Genomic DNA, 27,847 nt, shown 5'->3' on the forward strand with positions numbered 1-27,847 from the left:
TGTGGCATAACAGCAAGTCACAGTTGACTTGTACCTGCTTCCTGTCTCCCTGTTTGTCTGATGCTTATCTCAGGCTCAGCCTTCCCCATCAACAGTTCCTCTGCTTTGCCACTGAGCGCCTGTCTGTCTCTCATTCATCTCTCCTGTCCTGGTTTCCAATCAGCAGATACACTGCACTGTCATTCATCCCCTGCTCTCTGTTCATTCATCTTCCTGCTGTCACCTTTAGCTGCTCTGCCACCATTCCCTTCAATGTTTATCCTTTTTAACCACACACTGGGGCCACGAAACATCCAAAATACTACGACTTGCCTTTCTTTTATTCAGATTTACACTTTGTATAAGAATATTATTGTGAAAATATAGAATTTTTTTGCCAATTTGGGATGATTTTACTGTCACAAATTTAACTGTCATAAGCTAGTTAGTGGGTGATTTCTATCATTATATAATAGAATATTATGTGATATACATATATATATTTTTTTATTTTTTTATTTTTTTGGGGGGGGGCAGGCAGAATATCTATATGGTTGTCATGCTGGTTTGCATATTTCAGAAATCAACAAGAAATGTAGAAAAACATTTAATATTGCCCATATTTTTATCAACCATCATCAATGTTCAAGTATTAGTATAAATAATCTCCTCTCCTTTTTATTACTTTGCATTTTCAAATGTTTTTACGATAACTAATTTTACGAATTACCATCAATGTGTCACTTATTTATATTATATTCTTTCCATCATTTGCATCTGTGATTTTATATATAAATGGTGTCCAACTGTTGTATCCTTTCGATCAGGGAATAGTCTTCTCTCTTTTTATTTTTGTGAATGAAATACTGAAATAATGTTGATGCTAAAATGCTAAACTGCACTTTTGGTTGGAGGAAATTTCGTGCAACGCTTATACGGTGAATAACAACAGTTGAACATTGAACCTCCAAAAAATATATAATTTCATATTCTCTTATTTAAAGTTCCTTAATGAATTGACCACTGGGGATTAAAAAAAAAGGCATGTTGATTTTTGGTTTCATCTGAATTCGCCCACAGAGGTCACACCGTGCCGTCGGCGCTACATCCGGGTACCCGCTCTGCGCAGACTCAGTCCGCTCTGCAGTTCACTGCGTTTCCGTAGCCAGCCTGCTACCCGCTGAGCGCTGGCTGTCTGCTGGAGAAACGGCTCACGGAAACGGACGGATCCCGACCGAATAACGCCAAAGCCGGACACTCAAATGGCGGATTAACGCTCGTATCGGAAGGGGCTCTCTAGATCCATGTTCCTGACTCGGGTGCTTTTGGGGAGTCCGCTGGCAACACCCTCCGTAACATGTGAGATGTCCAGAGAAAGATATTAAACTGTGCGTTATTCCGGCTAACTGGCTAACAGCTGCCTCTCCGTCCAATTTATGGTAGCTGGCTCGGTCTGTTTTGGGTTTTTTTTTTTTGTTTTTGTTTTTGTTTGTTTGTTTTTTTTGTTTTTGTTTTTGTTTGTTTGCCCCCTTCCTCCTCCCCTCCACTCTCCCTCTTTAATCGTCGCGTCTGAAGCGGAGGAAAAATGAAGAAGTTTAACATTAGGAAGGTGCTGGACGGCTTGACAGCGGCGTCCTCGTCCTCCACCGCCGCCGCTCAGCCCGGGACTCCCAGGGACAACGATGCCATTCAGGAGACAGTCCAGTCGGATCATTTCCAGCTTTGCAAGGTGGGTCCCCCCCCTCCCCTCCTCCTCCAACACACACACCCCGCTAACAGCCGCTGACATGACCGGACTGAAGTCGCTCTCTGACGGTCAGATGACGGCGGCGTGACCAAACACTGACGCCGTTTCCATCCGTGCTCTCTTTCGCCACCGTTAATTTGGAGACGTTTAACGACAACAAATAAACACACACACTGATACTAGAAAGCATTTGTGGCTGCCACAGTGACATTAACAGGGGATAATATTTAACCGTCGGATGTCATTGGCACCAGCCGTGGTTGTTGGCGCTGCACTGACCCGTCGCCTCAAGTCCCAGTTTGTTGTTCATCCCTGCCACCTGATGACAAAGGGCAGGTTTACAGTTTCACACAAAGCACACATCCTCTGCTAACTCACCCTGTGCTTTTTGGCTTGAGGAGATTCAGTCCTAACATGATGTTAACATCTCGTTTGTTAAAATGTCAAGTGGCGGAAAGTGATTGAACTCTTTCAGTATGCGCTTTTATATTTCTGCTCCTCGCCAGTTTGGAGACACACTTACCTTTCAGGTAAAAGTTTGAATAAGCTCATGAAATCCAGTCCTGTTCATTGGGACAGATTCAACCAGCGCTATCTGACCTGTTTGTCTTGTGACGTCTCCAGGCAGGCTGCAGCTGGAGCCCCTCTGACATTTCAAATGCCAGTAGTTTCACCAAATAGTCATTTTTCACTCAGATGGTTTTATTCAAATATGTGTTGACTCAAACGCATAAATTAACAAGTTAATTAAAATTTTATCACAAAATGAAGCAAAGACTTTGTCCCAAGTCCAAATGAATTGTCACGAATTTGAACACCAGAATTGTCATCTGTGTTTTTTTCCCCCTTCTTCCTTCAACCATGAATTATCTCACGACAGCCCCCTCATGTTCATTCTGTCACCTTGTGCAGGGGCGCTGGCCCTCAGGTTAGGAGCCACTGGACTAAACTAGCTGATTGTATGGGAGGTAATTGAAAGCAGCACTTTGGTCACCTCCAGCTTTACAACGAAATGCTGTTTAAACACACGACTGTCACATGAACTGTTGTACGTCTAGATTCTAATACCTATGCATGATGTTTGTGCTTTTTTGATACTACTGTGATGATGATGATGTACTTGAATTCATTTCATCCAGTGAAGGCTATAGAATTTTTTTCTCAACACATACACTAAAATCATGGTAGGACCAGATCTCCTCAGAGCCAGCATAGATGGTGTATACAAGGCTTCACTGCTTGCCACACACAATTTCCTTAAAACTATACTGAATCCTTAAAGGGTTGACATTCTACCCTGGTAGGTCTGGCTAAGAGGTTTTGCATGTGAGAAATGTGTGGAACATCTTTGAAAGCCCGCCCACCTGCTCCTGCCCTAGCTGCCAGCGGAACAGGTCAGGTCCCTCGGGTCACAGGGCCACGGTATTACCTGTTACGTAATCCTGCTGCAAGCTGTACACAGCTCATGGATGGCTGGGCAATGCTTCCAATCCGGAACAATTGAGTTAAAGATGCTAGATGATAATGATGATAATAATATGGTGGCTGGGGCTCTGCAAGATCCTGGCGATGAAGTGCACTGCAAGGCTGCAAATGTAATCCTTAGCATGGATGAAGTGGCGCTATTACTGATGTTTTGTAGGCTCTAGCCTGTACACAAGGCGGATAACAGAAAAATATTCCAGTACCCATTTGCACAAATGTTTATGGTTTATCTAATTTATTTTGATAATGAGACTAATTTTCCATATTGATGGGTTAGATTTCTGAGAGATTATGATAATGTTTTTTCTCTGCTAATGCCAGCTTGACTGTGCAGCAGATGAATGATTAGCTGACTAGAGGTCTAATATAAATTCTGCTCTTTCCTGCAGACTGTGCGTCATGGCTTCCCATATCAACCATCCTCAATGGCATTTGACCCTGTTCAGAAAATCTTGGCCATTGGGACTCAGACTGGAGCTTTGCGGCTGTATCCTTTTTTTCACAGGGAAGTTAAAATAAACAGAGCCACACAAGAAAAGCAAGGCTTGAATGATTCCAGTAATTAGAGAAAAAATAAAATAAAATCCTCGTCAGCCTTGTGTGTGTACAAGCATGCACGCACGCATATATATATATATATATATATATATATATATATATATATATATATATATATATATATATATATATATATATATATACATACACCAACTCACACTGGACCCATGTCTACATTTCTGGCATCTTCTGTGCACCTGTTGTGTGACAAGGCCAGCCTTCAGCATTCCATATAATCTGGGGAATTCACACAGTATGTGATCCATCTCTTGTCATCCAGCGTAGCCTAAAGAAAATCCATTCCCCACCACACCAGGCTGAAGGAAGTGGAGGGGCTCAGCCAGGATGTGTTTCTGTGCAGCCGGCAGCCTCATTCTCCTGGAGCATCCAGGCTCATTAGCGGTATCTCTGCAGTAGCATGAACAGCTCCTCTGCCATATGCCGAGGAGCCGACCTCATCAACAGTGCTGCCCAGTGTGTGCCAGGATGCTACTTCATATGTGCTGTAAACATCACTGGACTTGCACAACACATACACAGTCAAGCTGCTACTGTGCTCATTGGCCCCTTGGGCAGTTGGGAGTTTAGTATTTGTTTGTGTCCGTGGATAAAAAATTGTTTTTAGCAAACCTTCGGTGAGTCACAGCAACAAAAGTGCCCCTGGATCCTACACCAATAAGTGCTGCTTATGATGGTCTGGTCATAGCCAGGTTGTGCTGTTTACCACTTGTCTTTTGGGCTGACCTATTTATGTATAAACACAGGGTTTCCCTTTGTGCTGGTATCCTGTTTGGGAAATCCTTCAGCTTTATTCAGGTTTTCATTAGAAGTGGCTCTCGTCGTCTTTATTCACTCTCCGGATTAAGTGAGTGCTGTGTTTACAGGGTGACTCCTAGAGAACACACACTGCTTCCATGTTGTCCTAATGTGCAAGGTGGGGCTCATGGGATTACTGTCATTCAGGCAATTGGTCCATTTATCAAAAGACAGGCTGGATCGATCCACCTCATTGCCCCTGGAGTTTGGAAACGCTGCCACAGCTGAGTAGACATAAGCTCAATGAGGTGTCTACAAGCAATAAATGTCTGCTTTTACAAGATCTGTCTTTACGGTGTTTTAATTAGTGTCTTACTGTAGACACTTTCCTGTTCCGACCAACGCACATGTCTTTGAGCTTTGGCCATTGCAAAACAAACTTGAAAATAATTTGGAAGTGAATGATGCAATCTTAAACTTTTCAAAACTTTAGTTCTCGTATCTTTCCCTGCGTAGTTCCATTTGAAATGGGAAATGTTAGGATTTAAGAGAATTTGTGTTTGCTGTTGATGCTGGAAGTCAGTGTTTTGTTTTGTTTTTTTTTTTTTGTTTGTTTGTTTTTTTTCTCTCTTTGATAAGCTTCGATCACTCCGTCTTTGTTAGCTTTGTCTTGCACCTATAGAATGGCTCAAGGGAAGGTTTTCTGTCTTTCATTTTTTAGGTGGCATGATTAAGACAATTTCCTGCTCTGATGATTATCAGTTGACTTCACATGAAATCTTGTTGATGTTGAAATGTTGTGGGAAACCACAGTGGTTTACCAAATGAGGAAGTGTTGATGCTTCAGTGTTTGATGCCTTAAATGCTTACAAAAGTGGAAATACTCGAAGTTTGTGAAAGCAACATGTGTAATACTGGCTACAATTCAGCATAGCTGAATGATAGTACTTTATAGACAAATATGGCATCTTTTACATTGAATGTAGGGCTGCAAATAACCTTATCTGTATAATGCAATATGATTTTCTAAATTCTTAAATAATCTTCTATAAAATGTTTTTTGTCAGAGCACAAAAAACAAGAAATCTTCACCTTGAAGAGTAGAACCAGTGGTCATTTGATGATTTTCATCCTGTCCTGGCCATCAGCTGATTGTCTCAACTCCAATCTTGTGACCAGCAAATGACGACGAGAGATTTTTGACTTTTTCATTTCTCTCCCCACAAGACGTTTTTCTTTTTTCACACATGCAAAGTCACAGTTGAATGGTGTGAGTCAGCTTCCTGTGCTTGCGCACTCAGAAGTATGTTTTCTTTTTACAAATGAAATTAAGAGTAAAATGACCCTCAGAATGTTTGGTTTATAACAGTGGTTTATGTGTTTATGAAGCACAGTCAGAAGTTTCAACAGATTGCTCTATTTATTCGCCACAGTTGTTCTGACATACGTCTTTTTAGTTTCATTTTTACCTACAAAGTACCTTGTCTCAGCAGCACCGTTAACCTACATTTCAACAGAACCAGTTCAGCCTCTAGAAGCCTTTACGTTCCCATACACTGGTGAGTTAATGCGCTATGAAAACTAAACTCTAACAGTACCTTGCATCATCAGTAATAAGGTTGTTCATTCCCGCTTTTAGCAATATGAATACACAATAGTGTTACATATTAACATTCCTGCTCTTCAGATTTCTGCTGCTCTTACTTATGCGTAACCAGAGGCTATGAAACAGACTTAATGACTCTTCCTCCTCCACCATGGACCTGTGAAGACAGGATATCCCTTAATAATTCTGACAAATGTTGTGCAGAACTTGCGGGGCCAAGAGCTAGGAACTGAACAGAAAGGTCATGAACAGAAAAGGTGAATGTGAGTTCAGCTACCAACAGCATTCGACTGGCGCCGGCTTGAAATTCTAAAAAAACCTATGTTTGCCTCCATCCTTCTGCAGGAGTGATGCCACTTCACTGAGTCTGTCTCCAACCCCACCTTAGTTTGCTTAAGACACTGAGGGATTGTTTGATCACAGCTCGGTTTAATCCTTTTGAGACATTAGGCTGTGTCAGCTCAAAATGGACACTGATAGTGAACACAGCTGTCAGCCTTTGTTAGCCTTCCTCAGCATGATCAAATTAGAAGTATGAGAAGCAGTGTGTGTTTTGTCCCTGTGACCACCGTCTTTCTAGCGATCACCTCTAAGATTAGATCTTGTGCTGCTTCCTCCTTCCTTTGTGCTCGACTCTGCACATACTCTCTGTGAAAGTGATTACAGGCTTGTTGAAATAGACAGCTATTTCTTCATTGTGCCTGTCTGCCGTCAGTGCTGCTTGAGAAAGTATTTGGAGGTTTTTGTGGGATGCATAACAGTCCTGGTGCCTTCGTGGCGGTGCTCCACGTGGCCAATGCAATAATTTTGGTTCACATTGAAGCCCGACATCTACTGGCGACTGTTTCTGAATGGATAGATTTAACAGACAAGGGATCCTCTGACCTAATCCCAACAGTCTAATAGAGTGAGGTCAGAGTCATGTTAATCATACTGCTGTCATACTGTGAATAAATAAAGCAGACAGGGTCCACTGGCTTTATTTATAACTCACTAGTTTCACTTGTTTCACATTCTTCCCATTGCCTGTCTAGGAATGTAAACTTCCATTCCATCATAGAAATCACAGAAATGTCTTCATATTTGTTTGTTTGTTTGTTTGTTTTTTTTTTATCTAAAGCATTAAAGAAAGTTATCGATATATTCTGATCATATGAAATGATGCACTGCAAAATCTTCACGGGCAACTCTCCAGTTTTCTTTGACTGAGCTGCTTTTTTAGCTTCGGCCGTGCCGGGGTTGAGTGCTACTGTCAGCATGAGAGCGGGGCTGCTGTCATCCAGCTCCAGTTCCTGATCAACGAGGTTTGTTTCACTTGTTTGGTTTTTACCTCTTCTCCTCACCCATTCACTCCCCGTCTGTCACCTGCATCTGGCTGTCCAGTCTCTCACTAGCAGGTAATTTAGACACTGGTGCTCATGCAGTGTTTATAGGCTCTTAGTGAAGACATTGATTAAACAGTAATGCTAGTTCTTTGAAACCAAACGCCTCTATTGTTGTGTGCGGGTGTTATCATTCAACCGTTAAAACAGACACGTTCTGCACATGTAAATAACCCATCTGCCTCGGTCACTCCTCACAGGGGGCGCTGGTCAGTGCCTTAGCTGATGACAGCATCCACCTGTGGAACCTGAGGCAAAAAATCCCAGCAATCCTGCATTCCCTCAAGTTCAACAGGGAGAGGTAAAGTGATTTGTTTTCTTTACTGCCTCTCTGTTTGCATTGCCGCTGCCTCTGTCTCTCTCCAAGAAGTGTGAACACAATTTGGAAACAGCCCTCACAGCTGGCCACATGCTTTGCGCTGTATAATTAGCTCTTCTGTTGCCACCAGAGCTTTAAAAATTATGCAGCAGCCTTCTCTTGTGATTCTGCGACACCTGGGTTTCCTTTTTTTCTTCTTCTTCTTCTTCTTTTTTTTTTTTTTTTTACAAACAGCAACTGAAAATTTCTGTGGTCAAGGTGACTGGAGCTTCTCGCTGAATTCATGGATATATGATTGCCTCTTTATTCCTCAGTATTTTATTTGTTGTAGTTGTTGACGAAGCTATGATTTGAAACATAAGAGGAAATGTTTCATCACCTAGAAAGATCGTCCCATTGTCAAACCAGAAGAATGCCTGGTGGCAGTGTTGTAATTGGTAGTAGTTTAAAATAATTGTGATATTCATTTGAAGTCATAGTGTGTTTTGTGCGTGTGTTTTTTTTTTTTTTTTTTAAGGCTCCATGTGGGCAACAAAGTCTATGTTTGCAGCTTTTATAGATGCAGTCGTTAGATGTTTTATAATGATGACAGCAATCATAGTAATATGGAGAGACAAGCAAAGAATAATTTTGTCAAAAATATTTAGGCAAAATATCACCTGACAAATCACATGTGATGTGTGAACTGATAAACACATTAAACAGTTCACACCATTTGTGCCCGTTTGACAGTGTAGATGTGTATGGCTTCATGTTTCCTCCCACCTCTTAAGAAAAGATGTCAGTATTTACTCTTCTCTACTCTATATATAGAGCAGCTTCATTAGTGTGACACAGAGCAAGGCCTTTGTAATTAAATCTTAGTAATTTCCTTCTCCTTCCAGTTGGACTGGCATGATTAGGGGCAAGGGCGACTCTTCGATAGGACTGAGTCACGAGCTAATGAAAAGTGTGTGTGTTGTGATGCTTCCTGATCTCCTCCCGCAGGATCACGTACTGCCACCTGCCCTTCCAGAGCAAATGGCTTTACATCGGCACAGAAAGAGGAAACATCCACATTGTCAACGTGGAGTCCTTCACTCTCTCAGGCTATGTCATCATGTGGAACAAAGCCATCGAACTGTGAGTCGTCCTATTTGCCCCACGTCCTTTGCTCACTGTCCATTTGCACGTTGAAACTATGAAATCCAAAGGAATTGGGATGTCTGAGTTTGTCAGATACAGCTTGTCCTGTAAGCTGAGAATACTGTAGTTCTGATCAGTGTGAGGGCGGCATGGAGGTGGTGATTGTACCATGCCAGAACTTGCTGTCGGGACTTCTGGAGGTGTTTGCTGCCTGCTTTAATGAAACATCTGTGATAGGAAGTGCCCACTTGATAACCCCCCGTGACTTCTCTTGTGTCACCCACTCCCGCATGTAAACACCCACTGCAAAGATCAGAATGACTTTTGCATCGCTTCCTGTGCACCTTAAAATGCTTGACCTATCCTGTGGTGTTTAAATAAAACTTGGCCGGTGCCAAATGCAGGTAAAAATAGACTTTAGTGAATAAAAATCATTGTCACACAACACACACATCTTGGTTATGACTGTAATGCAGCATCTGATTCTGTCTATGCATTGGAAATTAATATTAACAGTAAAATAATTCCCTTTTTAAGGAAATATTAAAATTGAAACCAGAAGAAGTTGCTCTTTATAAGAAACATCTCTTGTACACCCACAAGTGAACTATAGAAATCATTTGAGAGATTGACTGGCAGCCAAAATTGGAAGTGGAGTATAAAGCTGTGTGTGTGAGCCTGCCGGTGAAATCTGATAAATTGCTGTTTTAGATCTGGGAGTTGAAAGTGTCAGAGCAGCAAAATATGCTGTCAGCTCAGATAAATGTCTCAGAAACAGAGATGGGAAATGATTTTGACTGTCTGAATGTGAAAATGAGTAAAGGGAAAAAAAAATTGGCTTTTGTGTGAAGTTTAAGACACAATGTTGTGTCTTTTCTTAGAGTTGACCAATCTCTGGTAGAAGCTGCTTTTTTTCCCAATAGTTTAGATTCTGAAAAAGAACAGGCAAACTTTTTTGGCTTCACATCCTACGTCCCCTGCAGTGGACTGAAACAAACACCATGGCTTTAATGATCACAGTGGAATCTGAACTAACTCAACTCAGCTCATTCTCATTATTGTTCAAGTAAAATAGTTTATCTTCCCTGTAGTTGTTAAAATCCACATGTGAGAAGCTGTTTCAAATGAAACTAATCCTTGACAAGAACATGCACTGTATCAATTAATTAACTATGGTTATTCTCTCTTTAAACGCATCTTCATATGGGTAATATATTACATTTTGGTGGTTACCAGCTGGAGTTCATAGTCTGGTCCATCCTGGAGTTTTATTCACTTCTACATCTCTGACTGTATTGACTCATCAGCAGCAATGAGATCATTAGCTGCTGGAGCCAGACCACATTCAGAGGCAGCAACACTTTCTTTAGGCCAGACCTCCACTTCCTCCATGCCCCTCTGCTCTGTTGCCACGGTAATGCTGTCTCCACACACCATAATCTCTCACAGACCCTCAGATGACCCTGTTCTCCCTCTCTGTTTGTCTCTCTCATATGTCATGTCTCCTGCTGGTGCAATGATGCGCATTTTCATCTTATAACCCAGAGTCTCAATTTTATTCTTCACCAACTGCCTTCACATCTTCTGCTTAGTTCTTTTTAAAATTAAGATGGAAAACGATCTGTTAGACAAAGCAGTAGATACAGTTAGCCCATCGGATAGGCATCATATCTACTCAAGTTTCATTAATCGGTCCCTTTTTTTTCTTTCTTTCTTTCTTTCTCCTTAAAAACCTGTGCAGATCCACCAAGACACACCCAGGACCTGTTGTGCACATCAGTGATAACCCTATGGACGAGGGAAAGGTAAAGTGAACCTATCCCCATATATATTTGTGTGCTTCACTTTTTTTCTGTAGATAAATGCTTTTGTGCAGACGACACGTCGTCAATATGGCTCGTGCAGCTGCAATGGAGACTGAAGAGCAGAACATTTTCAGCTAATTAAAATGTCAATGGTAGACATCGAACTTTGGGGTCAAAATCAAAGGAAAACGTTTTTTCCCTCCGCACAGATGAAATGACAAAGATTTATTTCAGTGGATTTGATAGGCTAACAGTTTATTCCACATGTTAGTTACATACATGTGACAAGAACATAAAACGTGGCAGAGAGCAAGAGTAGAATTTATGTTTCTGTATTAGTCAAATACAGGCAGGTTTGTGATGTAATGCTTTTGGCAAATCCAGTAAAAAATAATTTAACAGGGTAAGAACTCTGAATATTATAGAGAGAAAACCAATGTTCCCACAAAGAGTGACAGTGGGGAGGGAAACCTTTGACTTCTGATATAGCCAGATTCAAAGAGACTCTGGGTTGAGAATTACATTGAACTTTGATCCATCCCTCAAAATCACAGACGGTGGTGATTCAGTCATGTCATCTCCAGCTTCAGGTACATGAGTGTGGTTTAACGGCAGTTGGCTGAGCTCTGCTTCTCTTGTTATTGCAGCTTCTGATCGGATTCGAGTGTGGGGTAGTGGTGTTATGGGATTTGAAGTCCAAAAAAGCTGACTACCGCTATAATTATGATGAGGTAAGACATTTGTTTCCCATAAACTCATTTCTTTTGAGGAAGCTGTTCATGGTCGTCTCAGCAACATGTTTGGTCTTGTTCAGTTTTGTGTAATTCGCCCTTCACATAAGAGTGAACACAGGTTCACAAATAATTTTCCTTCTGTTTTCCTTCTGTTTCAACAGAGATTCTGTTTCAGGAGCCTCCATTCTGAAGTTGTTTGTTAAGATTTTTTTAGTGAAGGAAAAGCTGTGTTGATGTCTTTAATCCCTTAACTGTTGCTCTGTGGAATTATGAGGAAGAATGATAAACTTAAATAAAATGAAACATGATATATGCACATATTTCACAGTGATTTCTTTTTTCTTCTTCTATTGTCTATTTTTGTATTTATTCTCAATTTTCAGGACTAACTTTGAGTTTAATATTTATCTCTATGAGCACACATACTTGGTAAATAATTCTGATTCTGAAACACTGCAATATTCTGCCAAATTATTTGATCAAGTTCCTTTCTTGTGTCAAGGAGATTAAAAGTTTGTTCTCCAAGCGTACAGATACTGCCAGTATAGACAAAACTTGGCGATAAGTTTTACCACTTATTGCTCTTTGCCATAACATTAATCAAAATCAAGAAAAACGATTGTTTTCTATTTCTGTTGCGTTTCTTAAAACTTTGAATATGTTGCACACAGTGCTGTCACATATTTCCTTAATTATCATTGCACAGCTGTGAAATTTGCGCACACTTCATGTATCACACTCTAATGATGTGCTGCTGTGTGTGTTTCAGGCGATCCACTCTGTCGCCTGGCACCATGAAGGTAAACAGTTTGTTTGCAGCCACTCAGATGGCACTCTGACCACATGGAATGTACGAGCTCCAGCCAAGCCTGGACAGATCATCACACCACATGGTTAGAAATGTCGCATACACACAATTGCGTTGTTCACACAGCCACACATCCCCAACATGTTGAATAGAAGGCACCTGTGTCTTGTATCAGTGCTTTATGGCCCTCTACTCTTAGAGGTGACATGTATTCAGATACCGCACTCTATGTACTCTGATTCTGAAAATGAAAGCATTGTTGCCATTTGACCTCCACCAGGGAAGCAGCCCAAGGATGGAAAAAAGCCAGAGCCATGCAAGCCTATCCTGAAAGTGGAGTACAAAACAACGAGGGCTGGGTAAGTGTGCTGGTAGCAACCCCACCCATCCTGTGTCTTAACTGACTCCGGTTTGAATCCATATCCTGAACTGAAAGCCTTTCCTGTTTTTCTATCACAAAAGCATTCACCGCATCTTACAGGCCAATCCTGAATTTAAAAGTCTCTGTCTAATATTTTATTTATATTTTCACAGGCCTTCTTTTGTTGGTATTGTTAAAAAATGACTCCTGACACAATTAGCATTATCTGGCGCGAGCACACTTGTTTTGTGAGGTCACAAAATGAAAAGGCCTTCCTCGATCATGCCAGTAAGAACATGCCATAAAAATATCCAGTTTCCCTAAAACCGATCTAATTATCCCTCACATTTTTTCTCAGGTATTAGAGGACAAGGATTAATATAGTGGTCATTATGATTAAAAAATAGGCTCCTTACTTCATGCTCTTGAAATGGGGCCAAATCATCTCCAGAGGAAGTAAGAGTAAAATATTGGTGTCCCTCTTCACATGCTCACTCCTGATTAGACCTGGTAGCTTTTCACCTTCGCAGCAAACTTAACTGTTTTGAATAAACACTCAAAGTGTTTGTGTCTGCTGGAATCAGGGACCCATTCATGGTGCTGTCTGGAGGTCTGTCTTACGACACGGTGGGGAGGAGAGCCTGTCTGACTGTCATGCATGGAAAGAGCACAGCCGTCCTGGAGATGGACTACGCCATCGTAGATTTCCTGACACTGTGTGAAACTCCGTATCCAAATGGTGAGCTGTAACAGGCCACTCTGCACAGGTTCAGGTCTCAGAAACTGAATTAACTAATGTAACGATTACATCATCAAATCTGTTCATTTGGTGCTCTTTTGTTTGCCAGACTTTCAGGAGCCTTATGCTGTGGTGGTCCTGCTCGAGAAGGATTTAGTTGTGATAGACCTCGGACAGATTGGGTAATTATTGGACTTTGTTTGATTACTTTTGGTATGAATCAACAAATAGTGGTTTTAGACAGCAGTCACTGTGTTAATAAGCAGTATCCAAGAAATGCTCCTGGTTTTTTTAGCTTAATTGACCATTTCAGTCAGAAACACATCATGATTTCTCTAGCTACAATAAATGCTTGCGGAAGTTCACAGTCACTTATGTCTGTTTTTGACTTTCTTCTTTTCTTTAAAGGTCCCATGACAAGTAAAATGTCTAACTTTAATTTTTAAAGGTGAATGTTGTCCAGTAAAGTGTTATTTTTACTCATCGTAATGTTGAGTACTTTTGCCCCCTGAAGGTGAATTTTGCTGCTATTTTCCAAATATTTCACGGAGCTGGCATTTTAATTTAAAATTTCAACCTTTTCTCTTCCTGGAAAGCATTAACATTTCAGTCTAATGATTGTTGAAGGGAACCAGCCTGTATGAAGACTGATGAGGCACATGATTATAAAAAACAGTTTTAAAGCAGCAACATACAAAAACAGTGTGTGTTTTTATTTGGTGGGACAAAATGGTTACTTTCCAAATGACTACAGTTTCTTCATTTTCAAGGGACAATTTGAAAATGTCTGAAATGATTCAAATTGATTAAAAAGTGTACATTTATTAACTTGTGATGGGATATTTAAAGTAGTCAGTCAGTTACCAGGGCAGGTGTGACAGATATGATAAAGTCCTTCATCCAACTGAACCTATGTGACATTTTTTTTCTCACAGGTACCCAATTTTTGAGAATCCATATCCCCTGACTATCCATGAGTCACCAGTGACCTGCTGTGAGTATTTTGCTGACTGCCCTGATGACCTTATTCCTGCACTTTACTCCGTCGGAAGTCGGCAAAAGAGACAAGGTTACAGTAAGAAGGTAAATTACTGGGGGATTAAAATCCGGGGAACACTGAAATGGTTTTATACCTTTGTCCTGATTTTTCTTCCCCATCATAGTTTTTTGGGGACTAAATGAATAAATAAATCCCAGAAGGAGCTATATTACTGCATTTTGATCATTTAGTGTTTTTCTTATTTTCACAGGAATGGCCCATTAGTGGGGGAAACTGGGGCCAAGGCACACAGAGTTACCCAGAGATCATAATAACAGGGTCAGTGGTTAATACATAAGTTATGAAATGTTTGATTCATGCACAACTTTCAATTACATGGACTGTTTTCTCTGCTGTGTCAACAGACATGCTGACGGATCAATCAAATTTTGGGATGCTTCTGCATGTGAGTAGTTTTATTTTCATGTTGTTATAAATGAACAACCTATGAATTATTTATAAAGTAACTATTTATAATTTAATAAAGAAATTAATAACAGTTTCAGCGCATGTCGTGTTAATCCATGCTCTCCATCAGGAAATGGGAGACATTTCAGTCTTCCAAGATGAGAATGTAAATGTACAGCAGATACCTTTTATTTATACTCGATCACAGACAGAACTGTTCATTTGCAAGATGACAAAGTCATTCTGTGGAAGAGAAGCTTGCTCTTAGGTACATTAGCTGTGGCTGTAGTTGCAGTCTTGAATCAAGAATCAAAGATGATTCTCACCTTTTCCTTTCCTCCTCTCAAAGTCATGCTCCAAGTGCTGTACAAGCTGAAGACTGCCAAGGTGTTTGAGAGAGCTCGTGGTAAGGAGGAGAAGCCAAGCACAGATATCGTAGAAGAAGACCCGTTTGCCATCCAGACTTTGTCTTGGTGCCCTGAGAGCAGAATGCTCTGTGTGGCCGGAGTGTCTGCTCATGTCATCGTCTACAGGTTCAGCAAGCAAGAAATCACCACTGAGGATGTGCAGGTGGGTAAACATCAGTCTCCACTTTCAGATGTCATCAGAAACATGCGGAATCAAAGCTTTGGACAAATGTAAATCATTTCAACCTTATAGTTTTTTTAGGTGCCTTTCAGGTCAATAAAAGATGCACAAAAAGGACAAGAGATTTATTTGTACATGTACTTTGAGAGGTTGTGTGTGTTTTGTGAAAAAGTGTCTTGTGTTCAGCTTCTGGAGGTGCGAATGCAGTGCGAGTTCAGCGACGTGGACTCTCCTGATCCAGGCGGGGAGCAGACTCCGACCTTGCCGACCTCGGGAGCTCCCTCCAGCCCTCAGGAGACTGAACCGCCCACTCAGCCCTCCACAGGCAGCAACTCCACTGATGGACCCCGGGACAATATACCCTGCCTGCAGTATGCTTTTTCTTTTTTTGCTTAAAAAAGAAAACATGAATTGAGCCAAACTACTGTTTATGAAACAGGTTGTCATTGAAACTATTCTTTTTTTTTTTTTTTTTATAAGAATATTGATGAAAATGTTTTGACAGCACAAGGGAAAAGGGGGAATAACTTGTGTTGCTGACCCAAAATGGTGATAATTCATTTCAGGTGTAAAGCATAACATGCTGTGTGTTTCATGCAGGGTGCGGAGCTCCCCGCTGAAGCAGTCTCCGGGCTACCAGGTGGAGCTGGTGATCCAGCTGGTGTGGGTGAGTGGGGAGCCGCCTCAGCAGATCACCAGCCTGGCCATCAACTCTTCCTACGGCCTGTAAGCATCTACAACCAACACACTTGATATTTTTGCAGGAGATCACTTAATGTGCCCACACTGTCCTGTCCTGACAGTGGTTGTTTTTTTTCCTGTAAAATGTGTGTGTGTATGAAGAAATTTTAATTGCACCCTGTCACACAGAAGGCAAGAACCAAGCATTCATATAGTGCAACTGTAACTAATGTGGTGCTGCATTAGCCTCGACAGTCGGATGTCAAAGCTGGGAATGACATCATACCAAAGTTAAATATGTTCATGTATAACCAGCCGGAGGCTTACCGTGCTTGTTTGCGTGATTTGTGCAAGCAAACACCAAAGCAGAAAATCAATAGATTGATGTTTGACATCACTATGTACACAACAGATTTAATAAGACACAAATAAGATGGAAGTGCTAATTAACGGTATATTACCACAGCTTTGATTCTGTTGTGCATAGAGCCACCATTTCAGATTTTAAAGCCAGCATGGGTGTCTTTCTGACTTGAAAATTGAGTTAAAGTTTCAGCCCTGGAATGTGAGAATTTCTGAGCTCCCAGGTCTGATGGAAGGCACCATAAATCCTGTCTGTGTCACTGGGAAAGTGAAACTGGTGAACTGTAATTCCTGTGCTTTTCCAGTGTGGTGTTTGGAAACAGCAACGGTCTGGCTGTGGTGGACTACCTCCAGAAAACGCTGCTCCTCAATATGGGCACATCAGAGCTGTACAGCCCATCTGACCACCACCAGAGGCAGCCTCGCTCCCCACGCAAAGCACGACAGCCTTCTGGAGGTAAGCTGCACTCCAACAAATTACACTTCTGTCTCATTTTTCTTAGTAGTCGTTTTCTAAGTGCTGTATAGCGCCTGCACTGGCTGCCCTGACTAACATTAATCTCCCTGAAAAATATTCTATCGTCATTATCACCTTGCCTCACATTCTGCTGTGGTGCTAGACATTGTCTGACTGTAAGAGGTGGGTTGTGGAGGCAGGGCTGACACTTGGCAGCCGCTGTTGCTTCGCTCCATGGCCACCGCCCCCTGCAGTAGCTCCTCTCCCTCGACAGGGGGCGTCGCTGACAGATTCTCCATCTGTTCATTCTGGACACTGTAAAGACAGTGGAGCATGTATGTTGGCGATCAGTGCAGTCAGAGTAGATGCTTTAGCGTGTGTCTATGCTGTAATCCAATAATCTTTTCATTTGTTACAATGATGAAATGGTACATAAGTCTTGCTTGGGCTGATCAAGCCAGTTCTTTCATGGCATTTATTGTTTTTCTCTGGTGTCTAATCATCCTGGGTATTCATTCTTTTCAGTCTCAGTGGTCTGGTGCTGGATTTGAGACTCTTTAATTTGGATTCTCCACCACAAATCATTTCGTTTATGGAAACTGTTAAGAAATCTATGTGAGAAAATGTTTGGGTTTTTTTTTATTAGAAATCCTGCAGCAAGCCTCTGAGACATTCTCTTTTGCACTTATAATTTCGTTCATTTCTCTGTCTCACTGTTTTTACTGTTGGTCTCTCTCTGTGATTTCATAAAGACAAACCAAATGTGACGTCTTGCATGTCCAGACTTTCTAACATGTATTCTGAGTCTGTGAAAAAACTACGCTCACCTCACTTCAGTAAGTCATGTTGTGTCAGTTTACCCCTCCCAGTATCATTTATCCCCCTCCTAAGCTTTTCCTTTGTTCTCATGAAGATACACTCCCTGATTTTGCTGTAACACCCCTCAAATCCCTAAAGCTCACTTTTGACTTTTGAGCTGGAAGAGGTTTAAGGACTTGACAGCTCTGTAACAAAATCAGATAGTGTTTTTTTTTTTTTTTTTTTCTTTCTCTCTCAACCCTGCCTCTTGATTTACTAGACAAACACAGTGACACCATGAATCAACAGATTTGTTCTGGATTTGGCAACTTGTTTATTTCACTGTTCAGATAGCCACCCCCGCCTTTGTCCAAATAGGTGACCCATATTATTATTTCCACCATAAATACTGTATTGTAGGTCTTGAGTAGTCGTGCAGTCTCAGAGTAGTCCAGGCGTTTGGCTAATTCTACCATGTTTAATTCCCACCTATGTGGCTCCCGCAGCACTTTGCGATTCCAACGATGGATCTAACCCATCAGAGGACCGCTGCAAATCACCTACTTCAGGTAAGCCTCAATGCATCATTCAAAAAAAAAAAGAAAAAACTTTAATTTTATTATTATAAAACGTATCTTTGTCAACTGCAGCTATGTATCACTTAGGGTCTACCTCACCATGCAATTCAGATGAAGAACGAAAGCAGAAGTTCATAGAAAAGGGTACTGTATGCACCACAGCTGCATAGCCCGTTATATCCAAGCACGTACAAAATGGCTGCAGTTATCTGATTTGTCTTTTTGAACCTTATTTCCAGTGAAGTTCAAAAGCAGACGCTTTTCCAAGACGGTTGCCAATGACTTTGGTACTGTATCATCTAAGTGTATTTCTTCCAATCACTCACTTTTTCCTCTCTGAATGATGGCGTTTTAACCCCACTATGCTGATCCTACGTCAGTCTGAGCTTCTCCTGCCAGTGACAGAAAGGAGTGCCTTCAAAGCGAAATGTGTTTTTTTTTTTTTTTTTTTAACTAATCACATGGTTTTGGGGGTTTAGTGTTTATGTGAAATTAATCCAAATTCTTTATCAAATGCATGACAGGTCATCTTTTAAAAATTCAGGCCTCAGATTTTCTATGCAAAATGTTGCAACAATACAGCAGGCTGTTGCTGCACAACTGCAGGAAAAAAATCGAACAAATTGTTGGAAGCTACTTGATACTAATATTTTTTTTATTGATTCCAAAGCATAGAAAATCTGCTTCATGCCACCATCTTTATCATACTAATGTCTGACCACCTGTCTGAACTGTTGAAGTGAATTATTTCTCTTTGATTATAGAGACTTACTGTGCGTGCACATTCGTGTATATGTGTGTGTGTGTGTGTGTGTGCGCGTGCGTGCATGTGTGATTCTGATTCAAGGGCTTCAATTCACTGTTAACGGTTTGGCTGCTCACTGATTTTTTTTATTTTTTTTTTCTCTCCTCCCTCTTCCTCCCACTCTCTTGGCACATTAATGTTCACTGAATTATAATTACTTATTTCTTGACCGCCTCTTGCTTTGTTTGACATTACAGGCCCTTTGATTGTCTGTGATGCTTCTCAGCCTCATTTGTATTCTCAGGGCAACTCAAGTCAAGTGAAATGTTTTTTGGGATCAGAGTAGCTGTCCCATACACTGTATGTCCATCACCGCTTTGCACAGTAGAATTTATGCAGAGAAGGGTAGTGTGGGTTTTTTTGATGTGGGGTCGTGTGAGGTAGTCATGCATAGTCAGTGTTTACCTGCAGCGGATTCAGATCAGCAGTGGAAGTAACTGCCTGAGAGGCGGAGTGATATGCCTGTTGAAGCAATCCAATATTTATTTAAATTTACACTTGATCAGGAATATTTTCATCACTTTACTTTCCCATCAGAACAAAATGCTTTGCTTTTTTTTTTTTTTTATATTCTCTCAGTTGACTGAAGGCCGTGGTAGAAAACAGAAAAGCGGCTAATTGCTGTTTTATGTCAGCTCAGCATATATCGGTTTCTGTTCCGGTGCTCCAGGCTGCTTCTCTAAACTGGTAATATGCTGATGTGAATCTACTGCAGGGAGACTGACAATACAACACACCCTCACACAAGCCCTCGTCAGATAGCCCATTTCAATCATTGATTGTAATTAAATTAAATAAGCTCTGATTCATCAGTTGTTAGCCATTATTCTCTCCTCATAAAGTTGGGGTATTTGTTTCTGTTACAGCCAAGATGTCACGGAAAATTAGCTCGTCTAGTGAGCAAAAGACAGACCTGGGTAAGCCAAAACTAATGACTTTTAGTTTCCAAGAACCTTTCTTATTTCTTACAGGTGCTCCATCTTGACACCTGAATCTGCTGCATATTGTTGACATCACAGCTGTAAATACTTCTTGCTTATTTTCTTCTTATTCTTGTAAGCTGGTGTGTATGTGAGAGACCTGTTGTCTTTTGCTGTGAGTTGAGACGAACATTGTCCCTGTAGCATTGCAAGCAGAGGAGAGGTTCCAACGATGGCGCTCTCGCACATATAAGGAGCGTTTTTGTGATGCGAACAAAGCAGCGACCAGGATGAGCCTGAAGCCAGGCGTATGTAGAACTAAGTCAGCCCCCAACTCCCGTGAGTGTACCAGCCATGGTCTGGTTTGGACTGAAGTGGGATAACTGGTACTAACCCCCTGCCACTGCTGGGGCTTTTACTTACAATTGGTTGACATGTGACACTAATCTTTTCACAATCCTTGCTTTCTTATTTTTGAGGAAGTTCCACTTGCTTGACTGCATTTGCTGTTAAAAATCTTGTCATTCTTGTTTACAGTTTTTCCATGTAAGGGACAGACAACGGGGTGTTAAGCCTTTTTCTCTGTGCCACAGATGTTTTTGTGTTTCTGTTGGGAGCCCTCATTAGCTTTTTAAAGAGGGTAAAAGCATGTGTTTCAGCCTCCATGAGCACAGTAATGAGACCTGAATAATACTTGCTCCTTAGATAACAGTTCTTCCTTGGGAGTCACTGCGGTACGACCCGCATTTTTTTTTCACATTGAGAACGTTGTTCATGTCAAATTTTAGCTACAGAAAAACTATTTGGGAGCCATTTAAAGAAAACTACATCCATGGATGTAAACTGTTAACACATCTCAATGTCAAAAAGCATTTTGGCGTACACTAGATGAAGGGTTAGTTGTTTGGCTTTTTCTTTTTTCTGCACAGGGTCATTTCCATTAAAGACATCTCACGGTCAAAGGCACGCTCTACTAGAAACACGTTACCAGAATATATTTCTAACCTTTTTGACTTGGTGGTTTGTTTGTTTTTTTTTTTCAATTAACACCTCTTACTGTTTACACTGAGAAGTCTTTTATAAAATTCTTCCCTGTGTTAACTTTGCATGAATGATTTCCTCATTGTCTGTTTTTTTTTTTTTTTTTTTTTCTCCTTGTTTTTGTGCTCACTCCTGCCACCCAGATGCCAAGGATAACTCATTCACCCGCTCACGTAGTTCAAGTGTAACCAGCATAGAGAGAGAATCTCGAGAGGCCATCTCCTCCTTTCACTTCTGTGAAAGTTTTCCCAGGAAGACGGACAGCCTGGTCAGCCCCTGTCTGCTGGTGGGAACCACCCAGGGGTCTGTGATGATGGTGGCTGTCGGCTTGCCACCCGCCGGGGACCAGAGGCTGCAGCAGCCAGTTGGCATCTCCTCCTGTGGTAAGATGATAGAGAATTCGATGTCACTCCACCAGGTGTGGACCTGCATGTGACTGGGGGCACAGGAAGGTGCATTCATTAATCCACTGGCCCACCACCTATAATGACTGCTCTTGACTAGCAGTTGAAACTGAAACAAAAGTGGACTTTGTCCTTACGCAAGTCTGTAAGCCTCTTAAAATTACACTTTCCCAGCAGACATGGGGAAGTGTTGCAGGCCAGGGATGGGGGAAAACTGCAACACTTGAAATTTCTGCATTTGAGAAGTTTCATTTTTACAAAGGTCTTCTTTCTGTTTTGATTAGACGTTATATCAGGGCACCATAGACGGTGACTCATACCACAGAGATGAAATAATTTTAAAACTCAGTGACGAGGGGAAGCAGTTTTATTTTTTTTTTTTCCACATCCCAGTCATTGTGCACACAGGAGAACATCCAGCTGAAGCTCTCCTGTCGACTAAGTTGACTGACTTGAGGAATGTAGCGGCATGAAAGCCACATTTTTCACTACATTTTGTGGAAATATGAAGTGAGTCTCTAACCCAAACTCAAACATCTTTAACATCCATTTTTCAGGCACTCTAGTCAGACTCAAAGGAGGCATTTTGACAATGGCCCTGCTAGACTCTACTGGAGCTCTGCTGCCCCCTTCCTATGAGTCATGGTATGACCCTAATGCCTCAGATGAGGAGAAGGAGAAGAGCCGGAGGCGCAGGCCAGCCTCCCTTCCCTCGTCACAAGAGGGCCAAGACTCCCAGTTTGCCGTTGTGTGCTCAGAGAAACAAGCCAAAGTGGTGGCGTTGCCTTCTCAAACGCGCATCTACAAACACAACATCACAGAGACCTCCTTCGTGCTAAGGGCTGATGTTGTGCAGATGGCTGGAGCAAACTGCATTGCTTGTTTCTGTGCTAACGGGCACATCATGACTCTAAGGTATCATCACTGCTTTTTACTCACATTAGTGTCAGAATCCACAATAACCATGTTTGTACAGCTCATCTCATTATAAAGACATAACTCTATCCTCAGGGGGACAGAGGCAGTCTGGAGCAGTCAGCTACCTGGAGGCCTGATGCTGTATAATATTTGTGTTTTCTTAGTTTGCCCAGTCTGCGGCCTCTGCTGGATGTGAATTACTTGCCGCTGACGGATATGCGGATAGCCAGAACGTTCTGCTTCTCTAACCTTGGCCAAGCCCTGTACCTCACCTCCCCCACTGAGATCCAGAGGATTACCTACAGCCAGGAAACCTGTGACAACCTGCAGGTTAACAGACTCTCAATCACTGAATTTCAATTGTGTCATTTTCAGATCCAATAATGCTAAATGTGGAGAGAAGACTTGACATGCAGGCATTGAATGAAACAAAGTGTGAGAGTGCTTGTGATGAATTGTGCTGATCTTCTGTCCTGGTCTTTCCAGGAGATGCTCAGTGAGTTATTTACCCCCGTGGAGACACCAGAGGCTCCTAACAGAGGTTTCTTCAAAGGGCTTTTTGGTGGAGGAGCTCAATCTCTTGACAGGGAGGATCTCTGTGAGTATAGAAAGGCCATATCATGACTCCCTTTGGTTTTTACTCTGGCACACACAAACCCATTTGCACGTTTGTTTTCCTTAACACAAGTGACTTTTGTTTCTTCCTCTGAGTTCCATATACACTAACATTTAGATTCTTCAGTTTATATTTCTGTGGTTTCCAGTCTGTATATTTCTTTTAATTTGCTCAATGAGCAGGTACAATTCAATATTATCATATGTATTTTCAGTTAAATATCAATTCTTCATATTTTAAATAACCGTCATTGTCATCTTGTCAATACCACCACTAACACACACCAACAATGAACATGACAAAACAGTTTCCTTTTATTATTATTATATTTTTTTACATTTTATTTATTTATTTTTTGGTAGTTGGTGAGACAGCTGCTGGTAAAGCGTCTCGTAGCCTGGCCCAACATATTCCTGGCCCAGGCAGCATGGAAGGCATGAAGGGTGCGGCGTCAGGAGTCGTGGGAGACCTGGCCCGTGCCCGGATAGCTCTGGACGAAAGAGGGCAGAAACTGGGCGAGCTGGAGGAGAGAACAGCAGCCATGATGGCCAGCGCAGAGTCCTTCTCCAAGCATGCTCATGATGTATGCAGCAGACATTTCTTTCAACACCTAAACCGTTGTTTACAGTGCAAATTCTTTTCTGACTCCCCTTTTTTTTTATCTCAATGTCTTGCCCCCAGATGATGCTGAAGTACAAAGATAAGAAGTGGTACCAGCTCTGATGGCAGCGTGTGGAGAATCAGACTCTGTAATCACGCACACAAGTATCTCTGAGGAGCTGCAGGTCCCTCTTCTTCTCTTCTTAATTTCTGTCAACGGGGTTTTGGGGGGGAGGGGGGGGTGGTTCTGCTCAATGGACTCACGCTTTTACTCTCAGCACAATATCACACACACTGCATTGCCTCAGTCAACGGAGGGCTACTGCAGAGTGGACACTGGGCGAGCCATTGTAATGAGAATGGAAAGAAATGGAAGAAGAGAAACTCAAAGGAATCTCTCTTTCCATTTCACCAGAGCGCTGGTGTGCATACAGCATCAGTCTGCAGAACAGGAGAGAGAGGACCTTTCATATCCATCAGTCATGCACTCATATATATCTCATATATATCTACACACCCTGCTGTTTTTTTCTGAAAGAGGAAAGACAATTCTGCAAAACATGTACTTGTGGTGGCCTGGTTGCAATTGTCTTTTTGTTTGTTTGTTTTTTTCTTCTATCCTTTATGGTGTCTGCCAAACACAGTGGACTTAAAATGAGGAGAAAAGTCTGACTACCCCTTTTACTTCAAATCTAGTCAAGTCAATGAAGATTTAAGATGTTCAGTAGGAGTAATTGAATGTGTGAAGAAATCGTGTCTGTTTGTTCTTCTGGTCTAAATTATTTTTAGGTTGTTTTTTTTTTTTTTTTTTTTTTTTTTTTGTTGTTTTGTAATTTTTGTCCAGTAAGGGCCTGTCGAGCACTTAGAAAAAAAAATGGACAGGGAGATGATGAAGCTATTGCCTCTCACTGAGTAAGGGCTGGTAGTACCATTCCTTTTTATTTTTCACTGAGCATTTCCAGCAAGTTGTTTTAGGTGAGAAAGATAAATGTCTCAGTGTCATTTTGATTTTAATTTAAATTTGATTATTTATTGGAACAGTATAATAGATTAGAATTTAAAGAAGTTCGTATGTTGGGCATTGAATCTTATTTATTTTTTTTTTTGTCCTCTGTCAATTAAATGAGCAAAAAAAAGGTGTGCTGAAAGTGTTTACCCCCCAATGAAGAGTTTACATTGATCTATCAAGAAATTGAGTTGACACACTGGAAAAACTCCTTTATATACTTCTAGCTTTCAAGGGGCTGTAGATAAGCCCCGTATGAAGAGGAGGATGACACATTGAAGGGCATGACAAAGATTGTCCTCCAGTATAATTAGCATAAATGTATATTTTGGTTACAATTTTAGGTTTTTGTGATAAAGATTATATCTATTCATGATTATTCAATTTTCTTTTTTTGTATTCAGTCAGGTGAAATTGATTTTTCTCTTGTTTCTCAACGTGTAGGGGAAAAAAGCATGTGTCTCTTACAGCACAATGGAAATAGTAATGCTGTCTTTGTATTTGTAGCTGCCAGTAGAAATGACCAGGCACCACTGGTCAGCTCTCTCAAAAACCATTCACTTAAAATCTGTTTCTCTTCTGCCTTTCCCTCATGACGCATATATGCTAACCTCTACCTATGTGTACATCTGTTTGTTTGTGAACATACATATATTCAGGAATATGTGTATGGGCGCCAATATTTATACTACTACATAGATGCAGTGTATTACAATAGGTCTTTTGAGGTTTTTGTTTTTGCTTGACAGTGTTTTTCAGTGTGATTAACTAGAGTTCTATTGTAATTAGATTTCTTTTTCATGAGGTGCAAAGGATATGCTGCTATTTGTGTCAATGTAGGAGCATTATCTGTTGGGTCTTTTACTTTTAAACAAGAGACAAGGCTTTTGTCTTTCCAGGTTGCTGCCAAATGTTGTTAATAATTGGACAGCTGGACACAAATCTGACAGTGCAGGTTCAGGCACGTGACATACTGTACGCTTGCAGCCATGTTCTTTTCCGACACCAAAGAGTTGCTTAATTTCACAGAGTTGTCTTGATTTTTTTTTCCCCAAACGATAAGAGTCAGTCCAGATATGTTGCACGGCATGAGTCAAGAAGTCTACTGTGAGGAAGGGCGAAGGGAGATCAGCTTTAGCTTTTTCTTATTATGGGCATGACACCCTCATTACTGTCCCAACCTGCTATACACGTGTTCACATGACAAACACGGTGAATTTGAAGAGTTTCATTCCAAAATAAGATATCCACCAAAGAAAATTACGTGGCATGTAAGTGGTTACGGGCATGAATTTGAACTTCAGAGATACTGTGATACGCTTAGACTCCTTTTCTTAGATGTAGGAATATGAAATCATGTATACTTAGGAGATGTTGAATTATCACTTTCACCAAAAATGTTTTCTCCAAGATGGATATGTGGCATTTTGGAATAAAACCCTTCACTTTTAGCTGGCTAATTTTAATCTACTGTATACTACTGAGATAAACCCATTTGAAAGAGCAGTTATGTGGGTTTTGCACTATTTTTTGTACTTAAAATTATTTTGTTAGTATGATTTATAATGTGTTTATTCTTTTGTGTCCCATTTTCTTATTTTTGAAAGGACCAAAACATGACAGAACCTATGCTTATTTATGTCATTTGCTAACTATGCCTATTGCTTCACTCTCAGATTTGTTTTCAATGTCAGGTTAATGATACTATGATATATTTATATATTTGAAAACAAATATATATACTTTTAATTTCAAGAATTATTAAAAATGAGTACCTTTAATGTCATTTTGGGACAGAGTAATCTACATTAATGCCCAAACAAACAATGGTCGTACATAACTATCCATCATCCAGACATGATAATAATCATTTCTGGTTATATATTGAACATGCTCATTTCAGATTCAAGCTTTGCTAATGCAGGAGGGTCATCTCCTCTTGGTGGGCCGCTGAGTCTTTCTACAAAGTGTGGCCTCGACTTTAAAGTGCTTCAGTTTGCAACATATATGTCCTAAATGGTCTCTTATTGCACATTGAAGGATGCATGATATTAAGTGTTTACAAACTTGAAACAACCATGTATTATCCCTCTTAGAGATTGTCTGTTTCTGGCATTTGTATTTACCACCATGTTGAACAAAACTGCAAATCTCAACACACATCAGAAGCGTGTCCCATTTTTGTTCAGTCATGCCAATTGTGTAAGTGTGAGAGATTTTATTTATTTTGTTGGTACATCTCTTTATGTTACTGTTCTGCTTCATGAAAACTCTTGCTTTCCCTGCGCTGTAAAAATGCATTGGAACCGAAGCTAAGCTCACAGCACCGTGCAGGAGAGCTCAAGGGTTTCTCAGTCACCATACTTCCATCTATCTGTCTTCTGGGATGAATATCTGTGGAGTTGCAGTATTTTCTCATAGTAGGCAATTTTTGTACAGTTTTATTAAAATAAATTTCACATGGATGTCTGACTTAATCTGCTGCCACAAACAATTTAGACTGTAGATACAATATATATAGATATTATTGTGCAATGGAAAATAAATGTAAAACAAATCATAACAAGTTTTGTCTCGTGTTTTCTGATACATGTTCACAAACTTAATTTAAAAATTTTGTTTTAACATCAATACTACATTAATTTTGCTATGAAAAGTCCCACAAAGGTCAGAGGCCACTAGCTATAGATTTCAGAGCCCTGCTCAGAAACACTGCACATCCAGAAAATTAGAAATTAAATAGACTGTCTCAAAGTGTTTACCACTTTTACAAAACCACAAACAAAAACATTTTACTTTTGACACATATAGGCTGTTGAGGTAATCGAGGTACATTATTGCATCCATTTTTATTACCATTTCCATTCATGTGTGCTATTATGGTCTGTCTATCTGTTTTCACTAGCAATATAAGAACACACAGCTCTTTAATTACGAGTTTAAATGTATAGTATATAAAAAAATATTTCTCATTAAGTAATGTTCAATATAAATTAAACCATTTTCAGCGGTAGAAATATATAATCTATGTCAAGTAAATAAATAGACAAATAGAAGATATTAAATTCAGTTGTATGGTACATGTTCTACATTTTCTACGTACTTGACGTTAAAGGTTTTATTTTTGATCTTGCTCTAATCTCCTACATTTCCCAGAAGCCCCTGCAGGTGGCGCCGGTCGCCCAGCCGGTCGTGGGAAGCCCACCGGAGGTGAACGGAGC

The 27,847-nt window shown here is 40.7% G+C and overlaps 1 protein-coding gene across 8 annotated transcripts; it reads left to right on the top strand.

Moving 5' to 3' along the window:
• The first annotated feature begins 1,165 nt into the window (after positions 1–1,165).
• On the top strand, positions 1,166–27,179 carry stxbp5b (syntaxin binding protein 5b (tomosyn)). 8 transcript variants are annotated; one of them, XM_029493127.1, is made up of 29 exons: positions 1,166–1,708; positions 3,601–3,698; positions 7,354–7,435; positions 7,714–7,814; positions 8,820–8,954; positions 10,699–10,762; positions 11,410–11,493; positions 12,266–12,389; positions 12,585–12,663; positions 13,250–13,404; positions 13,514–13,586; positions 14,340–14,487; positions 14,655–14,722; positions 14,809–14,849; positions 15,201–15,421; positions 15,626–15,810; positions 16,040–16,165; positions 16,789–16,940; positions 17,693–17,776; positions 18,245–18,307; positions 18,404–18,460; positions 18,556–18,603; positions 19,988–20,038; positions 21,226–21,465; positions 22,044–22,401; positions 22,569–22,734; positions 22,891–23,002; positions 23,383–23,603; positions 23,702–27,179. In XM_029493127.1, exons 1-29 carry the CDS (start codon positions 1,565–1,567, stop codon positions 23,741–23,743), a joined length of 3,522 nt encoding a protein of 1,173 aa, XP_029348987.1. In that variant the 5' UTR covers positions 1,166–1,564; the 3' UTR covers positions 23,744–27,179. The 8 variants fall into 8 exon arrangements, with proteins under 8 accessions (XP_029348987.1, XP_029348984.1, XP_029348985.1 ...); XM_029493124.1 differs by lacking the exon at positions 17,693–17,776 and adding an exon at positions 20,246–20,380 and having other exon boundaries at positions 18,389–18,460; XM_029493125.1 differs by lacking the exon at positions 17,693–17,776 and adding an exon at positions 20,246–20,380.
• The last annotated feature ends 668 nt before the right edge of the window (positions 27,180–27,847 follow it).

The sequence above is a fragment of the Echeneis naucrates genome, chromosome 22 (genome assembly GCF_900963305.1).
Source record: "Echeneis naucrates chromosome 22, fEcheNa1.1, whole genome shotgun sequence".
Classification (NCBI taxonomy): Eukaryota; Metazoa; Chordata; class Actinopteri; order Carangiformes; family Echeneidae; genus Echeneis; species Echeneis naucrates.